At 34.7% G+C, this 19249-nt stretch overlaps 1 protein-coding gene and 1 long non-coding RNA gene across 2 annotated transcripts; both read left to right on the top strand.

Moving 5' to 3' along the window:
• The first annotated feature begins 498 nt into the window (after positions 1-498).
• Positions 499-16289, top strand: MED15 (mediator complex subunit 15). The gene is made up of 10 exons (XM_085955635.1): positions 499-655; positions 1981-2120; positions 5388-6065; positions 6638-6907; positions 7506-7680; positions 10941-11128; positions 11895-12070; positions 12456-12580; positions 13750-13852; positions 14556-16289. Exons 1-10 carry the CDS (start codon positions 570-572, stop codon positions 14895-14897), a joined length of 2283 nt encoding a protein of 760 aa, XP_085811761.1. The 5' UTR covers positions 499-569; the 3' UTR covers positions 14898-16289.
• A 707-nt stretch (positions 16290-16996) lies between these two features.
• On the top strand, positions 16997-18653 carry LOC147066520 (uncharacterized). Its single transcript, XR_015071610.1, has 3 exons — positions 16997-17155; positions 17287-17445; positions 17902-18653. It is a non-coding gene; the product is annotated as an uncharacterized LOC147066520 (long non-coding RNA).
• Positions 18654-19249: the final 596 nt, after the last annotated feature.

Below are 19249 nucleotides of genomic sequence, written 5' to 3'. Positions count from 1 at the left end.
ATTTATGTATTTCTTAGAAAACGATTTCGTAAACTAAAATGACTCTATATTTGTATGTTACCACTAATTGTTATAGCCGATAGCGTATTGGGCGAAGATGATGATGAAAAAAGTATATCATGTAAAACTAAAAGATATTTTTATGTTACAGATTTATTATTATATCTAATATCACACATTTTTGGAAAATTGTCGAGCGTTCCTGTTCGTGAAATTTTCCATTTCGAGCACTGTAATATTATGCTCCACCGGGAGCAAAAATGTCAAAAAAAACTATGCCAAAAATAAAAGTAATCGTGGTAGGTACATAATCGGCATTTAAATATTTTTCAAGAAGGGAAAAGGTATCGACTTAGATTATAGGAAAATGGTATCGATAACGATTATTGCAAGCATGTTTTGTAAGTATCGAAGTATCAACACTTAGTACAATACTTGTAAGTAGATACTTTTTTGACAGCTCTAGTCTATGGTTATAATATCTTATAACAATACGAAACGTCGAGACATTTTGTTTGCGAGTTGTTGATTTGTGTGGGATTTTATCAGTTTATGACGTCGTTATCGAGATGAATGAATTAAAGCCATTCAATATTGGATTGGAAGAGGGATCTTGGCGAACACAAAACTTCAGGCAGAGCGTGGTCGCTAAAATGTATGTATATTCCTATTTTTTATTATTCGAAGGAAATGCGGTGTCAATGTCGATAGTATGAATCATTAAATAATGCTATTCCGGCTGTCACGAAAATAACTGTCTTCCTTCAAAGAAAGAGTACTACAGCTTAACCACAAAAATGATATAGAGTACAGTGATAAATATACACCGTACTTAATAATTCTGACTGAAATCATAAGACATCTGTCTATCTCTATGACTCATAGACTATGAGGTCAATATTTTCATCAATATATCCATGGAACCATCTAAATATTGATAGTGTTCTACGATCAATAGATAGGATATTATGTCACCAAGATAGATCAAAAAGTAGTTGTCCTTGTTTTGCTCAATTCCTTTAACCTAACTCCTTAGGAAGCTGTGGGAAGAGTGTGATCCTCTATGTGGCTCCTCCCCGGCTGAAGGCAGTCTTAAATCTTTTCTGCACTAAGAGTAGGAGTGCCACGAAATTATTTCTTCAATCAGATTGCAAAAACTAAATCTATTTGCAGAGCGGTGCTCGGTTATACAATTATACTATTCAATATGTTGATTGATCTCCAGCATTTGCAAATTGATAGATCGAATTTTCTTCTCGCCCTGTCTGACATCTTCACTTAGCCTGTGAGAGTGACCAGCAAGATGGTGCGAGAAGGACGGATATTCAAAAAAATATATTTTGCTCGTTTGCCCTGCGAGCTCGAGTGTTAACATCAGATCTAGTGAAATTAACCTTTGTAGCAATTCATAGAGCGGCATTTCCCAAATAATTTGAGTTACGGTACCCTTTTATATTTTTCACAACATAACGAAACTCCTTAAATATTATGTTATTGCTCATTAATAAATAATGTTATGCAGGTGACCCTTTTTCTCACTGTGAATTTCTTCCAGTTCATATTCAGAAACAAAACGTTTGTTAATCGAAATCTATAATCCAGAAAATATTACAACAACTCTTGTCGCAGTTTAAACATTCTAATGATTTTTCGTAATGCCACTGAATTTCTGAATATTAAAGCAGAGGGCGACTGCTGATTACCAATATCTTCACATATAATTTTAAATTATCGAAAATGGTCCACTTGTAAATTTTGAATAAAATTAATAATCTAGACAGCTTTGTCTGGCACAATGAAAATTAAATATTTTTAAACTAGCCTCCTTTAATCCCTCTGACAAAATCACACAAAACCAGCAACCCTCACAGAATACCATTTGGAAACGCTGCTATAGAGCAAAAAAAAGAAGTGTAAACATATTGAAAGATTATGTAAGAAAGTAGAAATTTTAATAAACAATATATATGTTACTTTCAGCGATGAGTCCATTCAAAGAACCGGGATACCGACCTCCCGGAACAGCATAGAAATGGAAAACCATGTCTTCCAAAAGGCAAAATCCAGGGAAGAATACTTAAGCATGGTTGCAAGATTGATACTTCACGTCAGAGATATTAGTGAGTTTGAAAGTTTCTTATGTTTCTAATATTCATGTACAGTAGAGGTTCTTAAGGCCATGCATTAGTTGAGGCACGGTCTAAAAAGATCGTCGCTAGGCGATGCGCGGATTGCGGGTGGCGGGTGAAAATGACGCCTGTCAAACGAAATATTAATTGTCATATAAATCCAACATACGTCCATTTTATGTTCTGTTTATTGTTCTATTAGTAACAATAATAATATATTCATTGACATGTTTTCTTTTTAAAGTAAATGGGTAACGTTTTTAGTCATCTTTACACGATTTTAGAATTAATTGACCCGTCGCCATCACGCAGCAAAGTGACGTGTTCCTGGGTCAACATTCTCTCAGTGAATGGCAGCGAGTCCAAAATTTCGTCGCCCGTACAGTTGAAAATTATTTGGCGTTTCACTGATGCGTCACCTTAACCAATCGGTTACGGCCCGAAATTGGGTCGATTCACATATTGTCTGGGTCGCCAAATATTTTCAACCATTAGTTAGAGTAATAATATTCTCTACCATTTTAAGGTTTTTGTCCGTTGAAGGTTTGCATTTAAATCAATGCTACAATTTGATCGGTACATTCCCGGGGTAACTACAAATATTTAATGCTCAAGTCAGGGAACACAAAAATATAATAATTACAAGATAAAAAGAACTTTTTATATACAACGTTTTTAAATTTTCTGTTGAATCATATAAACTTGACTTGACTAGCTTAAACGATCAAAAAAATTTGTACCTGATAGAAATAATACTGAAATGTCATTTTGACATGTCATATTGATTTCCATAGTAACGCATGTATATAATATTAATAATTTAGTTGCTATGACCCCAGACCCCTAGCAACCAATAATGGTGTCGAAATAACTTTTCATACAAAACAGAATTAACTGAAAATGATTTCAATTCTACTTAAAGATGGCTAAAAGCAGTGGCGACCGGTGAGTTATTTTACTGGGAGTTCACTTTTTTCACCTTTTGACTGCCGTAAAAAGGCATTTGCCTTCATCAAAACTTCACCAAAAAATCAAAAAAAAAAACTATTGGTTTTTTTAATTTAGTACATTTAAAAGAAATAATAAATAACTCACTATTTATTATTTGTTGTACCTCTAAAAACAGTTTTTCTTGAAAAAAATGGATTTTAAACTTTAACACAAACTATTTTGTTTTGACCGAATTATTAGTAGTACCGAAATATCTCGTATCTGGCAGTGACCGGGATTTATTGTTCATTTGTATGAGAAATCCATTCTTCTGTTTTTCATCGACACAAATTTTTCAATTACGCATTTGTTGAAGTCAGGAATCTCTTGTATCATTCTTTTTTCGATACTGAGCATACATAATGCGTTCAATCTTGATTGCGCGATGGTGTTTCTACTAAAACACTTGATCCGTTTGAGTGTGAAAAAACATCTTTCGCTTTCCACTGATGTCATCGGAATAGTAAAAATTAAATTTAATAGTAAAACCGTTTCCGTAAATGTGTCAATGAGATTTTTTTCGATTAAAATGTTTTATAATGCTGAGGCGCCATCAGCATTATAAAAATTATCCAAGCTGTAAATAACAGACAATTCATTTTTGAGTTTATTTTTATCTCAAAAGTCAGACGTATTACAGAGCTAGTTTGAAGAGATATCATAATTGATAAACATTGTGAATTTAGTTATCAAACTGAAAAAAAACTTGAAGTTTATTTTTAAATTGTACTTCGCCTAAATTTGAGAAATGTTGTCAACATGTGCAGAAATTTAAATGCGTACTGTGAAAAGAATTTATTTTTATAATAATATTGAATAAAAATTGTCATACAATAATTGTACGTGTGATACGGGATGTATTGTTTTAAAACCGATGAATCTGCGTTCGGGCCGAGAGCGACTTGAACTGTCGCTCCCGAGCACGTAGAAAAAATATTTACGTATTGCTGTTCCACGCGCCAGACGACGCTCTTTCTCATTGCAAAGAAATCGAAATTAGATTACTGGGCGCTTTGGTCGAGCGATGGCGAATATCGCTCACATCAACATATAATATTATTATTTAAAATAGCCGGTTAAAAACACATATTAGAATTTGTTTTTGTATATGAATTAATGACTACGGTAATAGATCAGAACACTTTTAATTAATCAAATATAAATTAAATACTCATTTAAAAAAAGTCTTTTCGCATAAATTGAGTGGGTGGGTGTGCACCGCTCCAACGCTCTCAAGGGAGAATCGCCACTGGCTAAAAGTATTAAAAAAATGCATTGACATCGTGTTCTGATATATTCTAAAAGTTTCAAATGTCTGGCTAGTCAGGAAGTTAGTTAAAAATCGATTGCAAGATTTGTACCGGACAAAGAACCACCAGACAAAGAACCACCGGACAAATAAGAATACGAGCTAAGAAAAACGTTGTAAAAAGTGAGTTAACTTCTGGGTGAGGCTGTATGAAGGTATAATTCTCAAGTGTGTAAAATATGGTATGAACTTAAACACGTGTCTGTTATTTTCAAAAGTTATATCTGTACTGTAAAATGCATTAAGTTTTAACAAAATGCGCATTGATTATATTTCAGGACACTCAATGAATGGGTATTGTATTTCTTACGTTTTATAACCTGTCATGAAGTAATAAACCAAATGTGGCTTCAAACCCTTGATCTATGGTGACTGACTTTCATATTTCTATAATAGTAATCTGTTCTGTGTTTGAAGTAAAAATGACTTACATGAAAATTTTATCAATATTAATAACCTACACAACCAATTTATTGAAATGAAAAGTGGTAGGGCAATCAACTCTAGTTTTAACAAAAGTACTGAGTTGCATTTTGGTTGAGCATTAGTAAATGAAGCACTAAATGTACCTGCTGCTAGGAACCAGTACCACAACTCGTATGCGTTAATTCTCTTCCTATTGGCTTCTCTGAAAGTCCAGGTTTCAACACCGTATGGGAAGATTGACAATATTAGTGTTTTAACAAGTCTTTTTTTTGTTAGTGGTTTTTGTGTTGCTACGATTTTTCCATACCATGGTAAGATGTCTCAGCGTTCTTGGACATCCCAATTCTTCGCCTAATTTCTTTCTCGCTGCTACTGCAGTCATTGAGGCTTGAGCCAAGGTATATGAAATTGATCACCCGCTCCAAGTGGTTTAGTCCACTAGGCATATGTATCATAATATATATTATATCATACAATATTATGTGATTGTTGTTTAAATGACTAAATAATTTTTTAATCCTGTTTAATAACAGATACAAAGAAAGGCTCAATGGCAGTTGGCGGTGGAACACCCCAAGGCTTAACAGGATTGCCTGGCGGTCCGGGCGGTAGTCAGGAGAATCCCGGTGGGGCACCCAATCCTAATCAAGGCGGAAATGGAAATCAACCGGGCCCCGGGGGCAATCAAGGGACTCCCACTGATCCTATCAACGCTTTACAAAATCTCGCTAGTCAAGGATCCAGAAACAATAACATGGGTCCGCAGGGGCAAATGCAGGTTCCCCAAGGCAATATGGGGCCCGGAAACCAAATGAGCGGCATGCAGAATCAAATGGGACAGCAAGGGCCGATGGGGCAACAGGGCGTTCAGCAGCAACCTCCGATACTAGGAGGGACATTACTGCTTACCAGGCAGCAATTCCAAAACAAGATGGGCCCCGGGATGGGTATGGTACCCAATCAAAACCCCATGGGACCCGGTCAGATGAACACCAATCAGATGACAGGTCAGATGATGAATCAGTTGGCCAACCAACTCGCAGCAGGAGGGATGCAAGGGCAGATGAACAATCCCAATATGCCCGGACAGAACCCTATGAATAATCCGATGGGCGGAAACAATCCCATGGGCGGGCAGATGGCCCAAAATCAGATGGCTCCCAACATGTCCGGCCAAATGGTGGGACCAAATCAGATGGGCGGACAAATGAGTAAGACTTTTTTTTTGGTGATTAAGTAGTCAAACGAAATGTTTGAATTTGAGCGTCTATTTCCCCTTTTCAACATTTTGAGGGTTAAGAAACGAAACCTCGTAAGTGACAAAATAACAACTTTACAGGAGAGGGAAAAACCTCGATTGCACACTATGTATTTAATATAACAGTGTTTTGTCATCTATAGTAAATTTATGTATGTAGTATGAGGATCAGTAAAAGAATATGCATTTACGACTTATCATTAGTTAGTTGAATTAGAATAGTTGACATAGTAGATATGAAATGTCATTTCAAACGATTTTGGGAGCTAAATATTTTTTTAAGAATTTTCACCTTCGGTAGATGCTGATACTACCAATATGTTCAATAATGCAAAAAACGTATTTTGAACAAAATGTCACTTACAAGGTCTCGTTTCTTCCCTTAATTTTTTATAAACGTAATTTTTGCGTTTCAAGCGTAAATGGTTGGTTTCAACTTTTAACATTACTTTATTCTTTATCATATTGTATTTTCAAATTAGTTCAATATTATTAAGCAGTTGTGTTGTTTGATTAATATTGTAGGCAACATGGGGGGCGGCCAGATGAACATGCTGCACATGCAACAGCAACAGCAACAGCAGCAGCACCAGCAGCAACAACAGCAACAGCAACAACAGCGAAAGAGTGCAGAGGGCATGGCGGGGATGATGGGGGCCGCCGGGGGAGTGGGCGGAGGCTTCCAGGGCGGCGGGGTTAGGGGCGGAGGTGGCGGGGGTCACTTCCTGCGACAGAGCCCTTCTCCTTCTGCGCCCTCACCCGCTGCCATGGGAGGTCCTAGCCCTGCATCAATGGGTAAGTCTTTCTCTTCAAATATTTTCAGTCGAGCATTTGTTTGGAAGCTAATGGAAGTGTATATAATAGGTAGGTATTGGAAGCATTAATTTAGTGACAATAATAATATGATACATGCAATTAAATACAATTTATTATGAAAAAATGACCTTTGACACAAGAAGACTGGAAAAATACTAGAAATTACTTATAGATTGTCAATTAACTTTTTGTCAGAGGAGTGTCAGTAGATTAAAAATAATGCTGGGTCGCTTGTTTTCTGAAAGCCTCCTGAGATTCTCAGGCCAAGACACGGAAACATACAAAAGGGTATGGCGGTCACCCCATATAGGAAAATACACAGTACACGTGTCTGCGGCACTGAATAACAACTCAAAGGTGGGCTTTCTTTGCTGGTCACCGGTAACCTCCACGGCGCCCTTGTAGTAACCCTGTGCTGGTCACTGGATGTCTCTAACACTTATTATGTATCCACGCCACGATGTCAGTTTTTTTTACTTATAATTCAAAGTGGTCTCAAAGAACTGACATGTTTTACATATCTATTATCGACGCCAATGTATGTAATTGAGTTTATAATTACTGTTCTTTTGATCAGGTCTAATGGGTGTTCCAATGGCATCTCCCATGTCTGTGGGCAGCGGTGGACTCGGGGGAGGAGTGGGAGTAGGTGTCAGCAGTGGAGGAGGGGGCAGTCCCGCTCTTGCCCCCTCACCCTCCTCTCACCATCCTCAGCAGCAATTGCACCCTCAACAGATCATGCAACAGCATAGGTAATAATAATATTTGAATATATCGTCACCGTTTTAGCAAAACCATCTATGTGCACTTTCTCAAATTGTGCAGGAGAAGGATAAAACTGAATAAAAAATTAATGTTACATTTAAACATTAAAATTATGAAGAATGCTTTATTATAATCAGAAAATGGTCTAAGATTATTATTTTGTTTACAAAAATCTTTTATTTTTAATACAAAAATAATAAAAATACAGTTTGTGATGTCACATAAGTTGTTTTGACCGTTTTGTAAATACACATAGTTTAATTTATTCATCAAAATGTGAATAATAATAAATTCATGAAAAACTGTTACATAAATAATAGTTGAAATATACATAGTGCGTTAGTGATAAATTGCAATATCATTTTATTAATTATTAATGCAATAGTGAGATGATATTATATTTATAAGTTCGTTTACTTTCTATTAGCAGGTTTAAATGTTAGGTTATCGTAGAAATAGTGGTGATCTTTCTCTATTACACTTTTTAATTCCTGAAGATGTATGTATTTCGACTGCGATATTGGCAATGATTCATTATATATATTACAAAGGCAGTCAAACGGTTGCACTGATAAAGTTGAGTTTGTAAAAGATTGTTCCATCTGGTAGATACTGTAACATTTTAATATCATATACAACAGGATCTCCGATTCGTTTTCCTGGTCTGATTGAACTTAATCCAGATTTAATCTTATCCATAATTCTTAAAAATTTAAAATCAATGACATTAATTTTATAAGGTTGTTTTGGTCTTGCTAGCCGCATACGTGCTATATAATCAGATGGTGAATATATTGGAGGCTTAAAATACTTTTCTTAGGTGGCATGTGCACTATCGGCCTCTATCATGGTGTGGCCTTTTTCCAGAAAAAGCTGTTGAATCTCGATGTTTTTTCTCTCTAAAGATATAACTTAGAGCAGTAGCGAATAATTTATTTCGGTTTTGATATCCACACCCATCCGATATTAGAATTATTTCATTGTATTGTCCTGCTTTCGATGAGATGAGACAAATTCATTAGAAGATACATTATGAAGAATGTATATGGTGAAATTGTGTAGTTGCAGCTTTTGTTTATAATACATTTGTGCCTGTGTTTTGGACATAGCAGCACACTTTGGAGATCCATTGTGATTACTAACCGTCCAGTAATACTTCTGGTACTCTCCTTCATTTCATTTTTGGTCTTCTAGCATCTTTTTTTTTTTAATAATGTGGCTATTGTATTTCATTTCTGAAACATTATTCATTTTATAACTACAGCAGATGGCAGTGATGGCACACTGATCTTTACGTGGTTGGTGGATACTGATTTGTTGGTGTTAAATATACTGGAGTATATTCTGCTGCTTTATGACCATTTTTCAGAGACCATTTTTTATATTCATCATGCATTATTTGATGGAATTAGTAACCATAATGTAACATTTTTCCACAAATCTCTGCGTTTTGATTTTTGGTTGCACTACCAATTATTTATCTTCAGTCAGATTCGTATTACCTGTCATTGTTGCTTTCAATTGGCCACTGTCATCGAGACGTTTGTAGTTGTTTATGCAACTTTTAAATTAATTCTCGCCTATACCCTATTGACCATGTTGGCATCTTCCAGAAATTATTGAATATTTCCTGTCTCTCTTTTTGAGAAAGCATCTTTCAAACCGTCGTGCAAGACCATAATGCATAGCATATAACATAGAAACAAACTATGTGTAGCCAAACTGTAAAAAAACATTACACTCTCGATATCAAAATACTATCTATATGTTACTATAATATACACATAGCTGTTTTTGTGAACCGTGGTTTTTGAACCTTACACATAGCTGTTTTTTATTTTTTGAAATAACTTCGGAGCGAGTTTACCCAACACATAGATCATTTTACTGGCCTATAGAGAAAAAAATAAGGAATGACTTGGTATTTAAAAGTCATTTTTGATAAAAGTGACACATAGATGGTTTTGCTAAAACGGTGACGATATATATAATAATAATCGAACCAGAAGTGTGCTGTATCTGAATCAGAACCGATAAATGATACACTAATGTCACTAATATTCAACAAGCTCATTCCAAACCGGTGCTTAGTCCCAACCATATGTGCAATTTATCGAATGGTACCTCGTCGATCTTGCTTGATGAATGTCCGCACATTATCGATTACCTTGTCATTTCAGCTTGTTGTGAGCCATCGGAACATGATTTCCTCTCCAATGATGTGCGGCCATCTTTGAATAGGTTGTATCACACCTTAATTTGTGTGATTCCCATTGCATCATCGCTATCGCTGAAAGCCTGCTGAATCTTCCGAATGGTTTCCAAATAGGTATAATGAAGCTTGATGTAATATCGATGCTCAAGTCATATCACCGTGCAGTAGACCTGTGCACATACTGTATTTATGTATTATTGTGTATAAATGTAGGAGTCGTACACCTCATATAACAATAATTATTATTAGTTCCATTGCGGTTTCAAGTTGGTCTTTGTCAGTTAATCGCAAAAAAATATATGTATTTTTTAAATTCAGTAATTCAGAAAAAAAATATTATAAATATATAGGTAATAAAATGATGGTAAATGGCATTAGCGGAAGCTTTACACTGTGCATTGGCAGCAATAATTACTGAAAAATATCATGCTACGATACATGACTATGATTATTATTACTGCATACATATATTTATCTTGAATTATCTGGAACACATGAGAGAAAACATAAATTATGTAAATATGTAAGAGAGGGCGAGACAGTACACAGGGAGAAGACGTATTATACATACCTACACATATAAACGCAAATTCTAAATTTGAAAAATCGGAGGAATCGTATATTTTAATAGGGTTGTGAACGAAAACATAAATTTAATTATTATACCCTTATATTAGTTTGACAAATGAACAAGTTCAGCGATGGCATGCTCGGCAATGTCGGGAGATTACGACTCCGCCAGGGTGTTACAGCAGTTAACAGACAAATAATTGAGTCTGAGAGACATTATACTTGTAAACGCATGACAGGAAGAAGACATAATATGAGAATGTTGGATGGTACTGCCACCTGATAATATTTGCTAGTATATAAGATTATGCACATATTTACAGTGTTTTGCTACATATGATTAGAATTAATAAAGTGGGAAATTTTGTTTATAAATTATCTTGAATTACTTACCATTAAGTAAACACTGAATTTCTTGAGAAGATTAAGAAAAATGTAATGAGATATTGGTATTTTTGTCAGGTCCGGGACAATGGCCCCTAGTCCATCGTCATCTTTGAATACCCCTCTGGGGGCAGGTGCGGCTCCCTCTCCTCTCGGCGTCGGGTCGGTCAACGACGAGAACACTTACCGCGAAAAGGTGCGCCAGCTCTCCAAGTATATTGAACCGCTGCGTAGAATGATTTCCAGGATGATCACTGACGGAGAGAGTGAGTACTTAATTTAAATTTATCATACGGGTTACTTAATTTAAAACAGCAAAATTGCTGTTACAGTAAAACCGGCTGCAACATAAAGAAAACGCTTCACTGCCCACTTGAAAGTGCACCAGGATGGATTTAAACCACCAACATTTTGATCTGCAATCGAATGCTCTACCACTCTTGCGGTTCAGATTGACGAAAATATCTACTGAACGTAACACGAATCACTTCATTGTGAAAAAAAAAATGTCCCCGGTTGGGCTAGAACTGCCAACTTTTTGTTCAACAGTCAAATACACTGCTCATTGTACCATGGCAGCTGCGCAGCGAGTGACATTCTTAGGAAACAATAATTATGTTCACACACTATTTATTATACTATTTTAAGTTTTTTCAAAATAATATTTACAAAATACTGTGTGCCCACTCTGACTGAAGTAAAAGATCGCCCACCAGCTACGTTGTATAAACTTGGCCTTGTACACTGCAACCGTGTCTATAAAAAAGGAATGCGGTTGTGCATTTGCAACTTCCAATTTCAATGATTACTGTGCATATAATATTATAATATACGTATCTTAAAATAAGTAAATAATAAATAATATGTAAATTGCGGGAAATAAAAACTTAAACCGGGAATTAAAATGTAATAAAATAAAATGGGACTGCTGAAACTACATGCAAACGGTGGTAAACGTGAACTCCGTCACGTAAAATCGGGTTTCCACTATATGTATCTGCTTAACTATTTATTTATTAAATATTTTTACAGATGTGGACAAGCTGACAAAGATGAAGAACTTTTTGGACATATTGTCCCATCCGTCGAAACGAATGCCTTTAGAAACCCTACTCAAATGTGAAGTGGTTTTAGATAAATTGGATTTTAAAAGGAGTGAGGGAATGTCTCTTCATTCGCAATCCAATCCACTGTATCTACAAGCAAAGGTAACTTCATTCTATATTGTACGACACTATGTGTTTTAGGTGCTTTTAAACGATCAGTTTTGCTGTCCAATCAGTCTCCGTTTCCGTCGAGCTGTCCGTTAAACTGACGTGTAAATGCAAAACGTAAGTGGCCGACTGAAACCAAAACGGAGAGGAGACAGGATGGATTTTCTATCAGTTTTCATATCATTCAGAGCATTCAGAAATGGCGTTGGCTGGATGAAAATGTAGCTTTTTCGCCATGTGACTCACATGATGTCAATCATTAAGTGATGACAGAGCTTTATAAAGATTTTTTTAAGGCAGTATTTTTCTTTGTATGTATATTATATTGTATTTTATTCCTTTTGAAATGCTTCCAAGTATTGTTATAATTGTGTTTCAGGAACAGCAATTATTCTGTCCTCTCCTGGAAGTAGTCAACAATGCTCTCCAGTCCCCTGTCGCCAACCATACCTTGAAAAGAACGTTTGGACCATGCGTAGAAGCATTATTTGGACCCGAAATAAGGTAACTAAACTTGGTGCTTGAGCCAATCATGTTTGTACATAATACTTACCTCACTCTGGTCCCATATTCAATAACTCAATAAACATTGGAGTCAGTTCAGATGAAGCAACATCTTAATACAAGCGATCTCCAAGAAGATCGCATATTACAAATGTCGACGCGGTAATCATCGTGTATCCAGAGCCAGTCCCGGCAAGCACAAGGTCGGATTAGAGTATGTGCGCGAGGCCCCTAGTTATATTATGGGTGTGGGTTATTGTGTGGGAATAGTTTAACGGAAAACTCTTGTTTAAAAAATTTATATACCTGTATTATAAGAGCCCAATTCATGAAATGTCACAAATCGACATTAGCAATTTCAAACAGATAAATTTAATAACGAATTGCGAAAAAATGATTTGTTCTGCACCTGTCGTGATGCCAATCGGCTAATTTTCAATTTATTTTTTAATAGTGGTCCTGAATAGGTTTATTGGAAACGTGTCATTATTGATTTTTATGGTTTAAAATTTTTTGCACATTCAAATATTTGATTGAATTAAAAACTTTGATTTATCGTTCTATTCTTTTTTTATTGTGAGTCACTTGTGTCACTCACTCAATTGTGTTAAAATCCTTTCAGTTTTTGACAGATGTGAGTGAATGCAAAATGACATGTAGCTAATTTAAACATTAATTGTCCATTATGTTTTTTCACCTTCATATATCGTGGGTATTCTGCGAATAAGCATTAAGTAAAAAATACTAGTTTTGAGATAATCGAGTTTGAAAGTTTGGACGGTCTTAACTTGTTTTATGCATATAAAAGGCAAATTCCTTTCTGCGATATTGATTTGAGTATGACTTAGTGCAGTTTCGCACGCAGAATTTTGTGAATACAGCATGAGAATGAGAGAAGCAAATGCACTAAGTCCCTTTAGTGCCTTTTCTCTGAATTGATGTATGTCTTTTTGACTTATAACATAAATTATCTTCGCCAGTTTTATAGATATGACTGTGTGTGTTTTTGTAGACTATAGAGCGTACTCTTAATAAGATTACCTCATCATTAAGTCAAAACAGCAAAATTTTGACTTAGTGCTTTTTCGCAGAATAACCACGATATTTAGGCTCTAGATTTCTTCAACGTCTTTGGTATGAATCCAATTTTTATTTTTACTTTATTACAGAAATATGCCCCCACCGCTCAAAAAGACCAAAATTGAGGAACCAAACCCTGACATTCCTGATGTACTGCAAGGCGAAATAGCACGATTAGATAGCAGGTTTAAGGTATGGTTGGATTTTGTAATAGAACAGACATTCAAAATATTTGTATTTTGTGCTTCAAATAATATATCAAAATACTGATCAAAAGGCAAATGTTTCGATACATATTATTTGTATAAATACATATGGTTTTTGTTGAATGTTATATATTCAGTTCTACTTTTATATAGTGGCCTACACGTCAGAGCGCTATAAAGATTGTGAATGGACAGATACGAAGTCATAGAGATTGTACATAAAAAGTAAAGGGGATAAGTTCTCTAATTGACGTGCCAGCCGCATATATATGTTCGCACTATACAAAATATTATGTTTTAAACCTCTGAAACGAGAATAATTTGAAATTCACATCCTGAAAGCTTGACTACTGTCCGATAGGTTTTATAAATGTATCTCATTGCAGGTAAGGTTCCACATTTCAAGCGTATAAGAAGACAGGGTAGGAGGGGGGGGTTTCTGTTTAAAACTCTCGGTGATAGGCAATCCCGCCTATGTTCTTCTTGCAGAGGGGATGAAATGATATTTGTGCACTATACTCTCACTGTGATACCACTAGAATTATTAATCAAATATAGCAATTACTTGTTGAATTTCACAAATTTTAACTAGTCGATGACTGTTTCGGATGTCACGCCATTATCGAGACTACATTTTGTGGTTATGATTGATTATGTTTGCAAGCATCACTTGTTATATTTCCTTGCAGGTATCACTAGAAGGTCTACAAGTCGGAACAGGCAGCGGGGCCGTACGGCTGGTGGCCCAACTGGAAGATTCTCGCTTGCCGTGCGTTCCGCCCGTGTCAGTATCCGTCCCGCGGGACTACCCCGAATCTCCCCCGACATGCTTGCCGCCGTCGTCAGATTACGCGGCGACGCCTTTCCTTCGACGGGTGGGCGCCGCTCTCGGAGCTCGCCTTGCCGCTCTGCCCAGGAAGTTCTCCCTCAGTCAACTTTTAGACACTTGGGAGATGAGTGTCAGGCAAGCTTGCAGCCCGCAGTCTGATTCCACACCGCATTCTCCCACTACTCTGCTGATGGGTATTTAATTTTAAATCAACAATAACAGCTGCTCTTGCAGTTGTCCAGTAATCAATTATATATGGAGAGACATACGGCTTGCAGTGTAATGTGCAGAATTGGAATGACTGATATCAATTGATATCAAAAGAAAATCATTTCAATTATTGTCAAAATCGTGAATAACATCATCTTCTGTAAATTCAACACAAACAACTTGGTGCGGAAAAAATGATTGTAATTTCGTTCAGCATAATATAAGTTTTAATATTCCTGTAAATAGTATATCTATTATTACCATTATTAGCCCACGAAAGCATAGAAAATGTTTCAAAAGAGAAATATATGGATATAATTTGCATAATGGTTTAAATTCGAATCTCTAAACTATGGAGCTCACAGAAAACGGTGTGGACCTTGACATCTTGCAGAGGCTTACGTGGCACACTCGGCACTCACACCAAGAGACTGTCCACCGCATTCCACAGTTTAGTCGCGCTATCATCATCAAGGAGTTGTTTTCTCAAATGTTTGCCTTTATGAATTATCTCGGAATCTAGATCGACAGCATATAATTTCTATTTGAAAATCTACCAACTAGAATCGATAGAAGATTGATTAGCACTGACAACCATAAAAAATAGTTTTTGGCAAAACATGCCTGTTGTGGTCCAGAGTGCGCCGATGAAATCGTCCTGCACAACTATTAGGCTCTGCGTTATAAGTGGTTGCACCATTTGCCAAACTGACAACCATGTGGTTGCCCCGCCATCCTCTGTGGGCTCTGTGTCTGTCTTATAGTAAAGTCGATCAATCTTTTTGCCTGTTTAAATTTTTAATATTGAAGATTGAACTAGCAGATGGCATTTATAACTATTTTTTTATACTTTGCTTGGTCTATCATTACAAAACGTTGTCCTAATAACTTCCTTATATGTATGTATATTATATTTTCATTGTTGCAAAAAACAGGGTAATTGCTGTGTGCTGTGCATGATGAATATGTTAATAAAATGATGAATTTGAAATATTTTTTTATAGTAATGTAATAAAATATGTAATTAGGTACATCACTAGGTATATAAATAATTTTTCTATGATATTTAAATGAACTTTTCTCTATGGTTAACTTGTTTCGATATCTAGTGTTACTTGATCACTCTACGTTTAACATTGGGTTTAAAAGTTATCTGTCAGTAATATTTTGTTGAAATAAAATTATTTCTTTCTCTTGCATTATCTTTGGAAAAGTAGATGCAGAGTAATCGGCATGTCGTTTATTCTATTTGTGTCATCCACCGAAGATCTCAGTCAGTCCGTTACGATTCAACAAGCATCATGTTGTTCAAACATCTGGCATTTGCATTCTATCGCCGGAAAGACTGCAGGCTTATCAGCAGATGTTGATTTTAAAAGCATATTTTTTTATATTCTTTTACTAGTGTTATTTAACCTCTGCATGTTGATAATGTAATAAATACATATTGTCTCGATTGAAATAATGAAGAAAACAAAACATATTCATTAAAGCTTTTTTTGAAAGCTTTTCAAAAAGTATAATTTCTTTCATACATATTTAATTTAGATGATACATTATTTAAGTTTTCAATGTGATCTCATATTTTTACTGTTCGCTTAAGGGGGATGTCATCAAAAATTGTGATTTCATAGAGACATCTATTACACGATTTGCAAAGCATATACGAAAAATCATATTGGAATATCATTCCAATTCAAAGAACCTTCGAGTCATCTTGACTAGATGTCTCCGTATTAAAAATCGATGAAAAAATCGAAAAACCAGTGTTATAATTACAGTTGTTATTTAAACAATGGTTTTATACATTTATATAACATATTGCATTTAATTTCAATCGAACTGTCTTCATATTTTTATAAAAATACTGAAAATCGACCTAGTAATAATAATTATATGAATGTAACTGAATAGTCCAGATTCTGGATTTTATAGTCATTCTAATGAATATATTATTGTACAATGTCCTAAAATTATATAATATTATGGAATAATATTTAAATTTAATATTTGATTGCCTATCAAGTTGGTGATAATAATATTTTTTTATGTATATTGTCTATGGTATTTGCATGACATTTGGTATCTATACATAACCTAAAATATTTCGTGTTTCACTCAATTTCAAAGTTTGACTTAATATTGTTCTACTATCATAATTATTATCCATGTTGTACATATTTAAAATTTTTGCGTGGCAAAAAATTATCAGAAATATTAAAACCAACAAAATCTTGAATTTATTTTCAGGTAAGATTAATTCATACTAATAATATTGTTATGTATCAAATATCAAAAGTTTACGTTTGTTTGTGAGTTACCAAAATACGTTTTATTTTTATAAGGTAGGTAGCATGTTAATCGTGTATTAATATTTCCAGGCAACGAGCAGCTAATTGAGTTATGCCCATTTGAATGGAATAATGAAATTGAAATCGATGAACCCTTTATTGATTCAAATTTATCATACAAACCAAACTCTTGTGTCACCGATGAAACATTAGATATGGTATCATAAGATCAGATACCCCCTACTTCAGGTATGTTCAGAATCGTTGAATTTATTTATATATTGCATAGTAAATCACTATTACGCTCACAATGGCCGAGCGGCTTATAATATTGTGGGTCCTAGCTTCAAATTCTGGGTCTGGCAAATACCCATGCGTATTGTTTTTAATTATTGGAGTCAGAATATGGACCTATTAGATTGAGCAAGTGGTTAACTTCCATTTTCTCGTGAAAACAAAAAAATCTCTTAATACAAACGTCCATTCTATGTAGACGCTTGTGATCTTATTAAAATCGGACATGGCCAAAAAAATAGTATAATGTCGCAGTTCTATTATTATTTATTTGGTATTATGTATGAGATAAATTAATTGACAATGAAGCTTTGTTACAAATATATTACTCATAGGTACATATACATACTTAATTACAATAATATATTTTATGATTATTTATTACAATTTATAATTATGTATCATTTATAGGTGGATACCGTTCATGATGCTGCGGAATACAAAGCCATTCAGGACAAAGGGAAAAAGAAAAAGGGGTGTTTTTTGCAGTTGCCGGAATCGAACCGTACCACGATTTTAGATAGGAATTCAACAGTAATCCACAGTGGAGGATTGAAAGAAAAAGAATCTTGGTGTACAATGTTTTTTATTTATTATAAAACAATTTATATCAGGACATAATTTTATGTTACATTCGTCATTGCTAATATTTTAATAGACAACCATTCTTTATATAATATATACATTCATAATGAAATATATAGATAAATTCGCTTCATTACAATTTACATAATTTGCCTTTATTTCTGACTATTGCACTGTGTACCTAATATTTTTGTCTACAATTATTTATAATGTCTGTATTATGCCAATATGTTCGATAATTATCAACCTATTCAGTTCTTCACAGTAACTGTTCACACTTATGGGTAACTTTCTTGAGATTTCATCACTGTTGTCGAAGAATAGCTGAATGTTAGAGTCAGAGGTAAGTTGTTGCCAGTGCTGTGTCAGTATTCATGAATCTTTGAAAGAAGCGGTTGGCAATTTTGGCCACTATGGAATCTGCTACCTTGAGTAGCCCCCCTCCCTCTGGATTGGGGAGACGAAGATGATGATAACTGGCATGATGGCAATTTGCAGAACAGATTCTTTACCAGAAAAGTGCAGTTCACAATGTGATCCATGTCCAATTGATGTTAGGTGTCGTTTGCCTATAATGTTCATAGAGACTATTTTTACTTATGTTGATTTTAAATGTTAATGACAAAAAGGTGCAAAAATCAAGATTTCAAAGATATTCGCCGATGATAGTGTAGACAATAAAATTTATATTTTACACAAAAATGGGATTTATGAGTTTTGGAAGACATCGATTGATTATTCAAATTTATTTACTTTACATATTATGGTGAACTTTAGAGGTTCACAACATGACAATTAAAAACAGAGAAATAGTAACTATAAAAAAACAGAGAAATAGATGCAGTGCAGTATCATAAAACCAGTATAAAAAGTAAATACGAGTACAAAAATTATATACCTAGTAGATACATGAAAGTGCACCGAATGACCATATTTTTAGAATTCATAAAACAATGCCCACCTATACTATCATCAAATCAAGAAGGTGAAATATATCGTTATTATGCTTCTTTACATATTATATTTACCAACAACCATTTACTGTTGTTATGGAGATACATAAAAATTAACATTCAACATAAAAAAATAGTTTTATAATTATTAAAGGGCTCTTATTTTTTATTTTATATTCACAGTGTTTGATTGAATATTTTACATTACGGTCACACGACGC

This window comes from Rhyacophila brunnea, unplaced genomic scaffold (genome assembly GCF_057557595.1).
Source record: "Rhyacophila brunnea isolate RB1 unplaced genomic scaffold, BYU_Rbru_1.0 scaffold_5, whole genome shotgun sequence".
Taxonomy (NCBI): Eukaryota; Metazoa; Arthropoda; class Insecta; order Trichoptera; family Rhyacophilidae; genus Rhyacophila; species Rhyacophila brunnea.
Note: the sequence above shows the minus strand (reverse complement) of the source record. Positions and strands in the feature narration are given on the sequence as shown.

Bases quoted from the DNA above. Each gene is read 5' to 3' on its own strand.
- MED15 (XM_085955635.1), top strand. From the start codon at position 570: ATGAATGAATTAAAGCCATTCAATATTGGATTGGAAGAGGGATCTTGG. The intron at 2,121-5,387 runs GTGAGTTTGAAA...GTTTAATAACAG, and splicing joins ACTTCACGTCAGAGATATTA to ATACAAAGAAAGGCTCAATG. The intron at 6,066-6,637 runs GTAAGACTTTTT...TTAATATTGTAG, and splicing joins TCAGATGGGCGGACAAATGA to GCAACATGGGGGGCGGCCAG.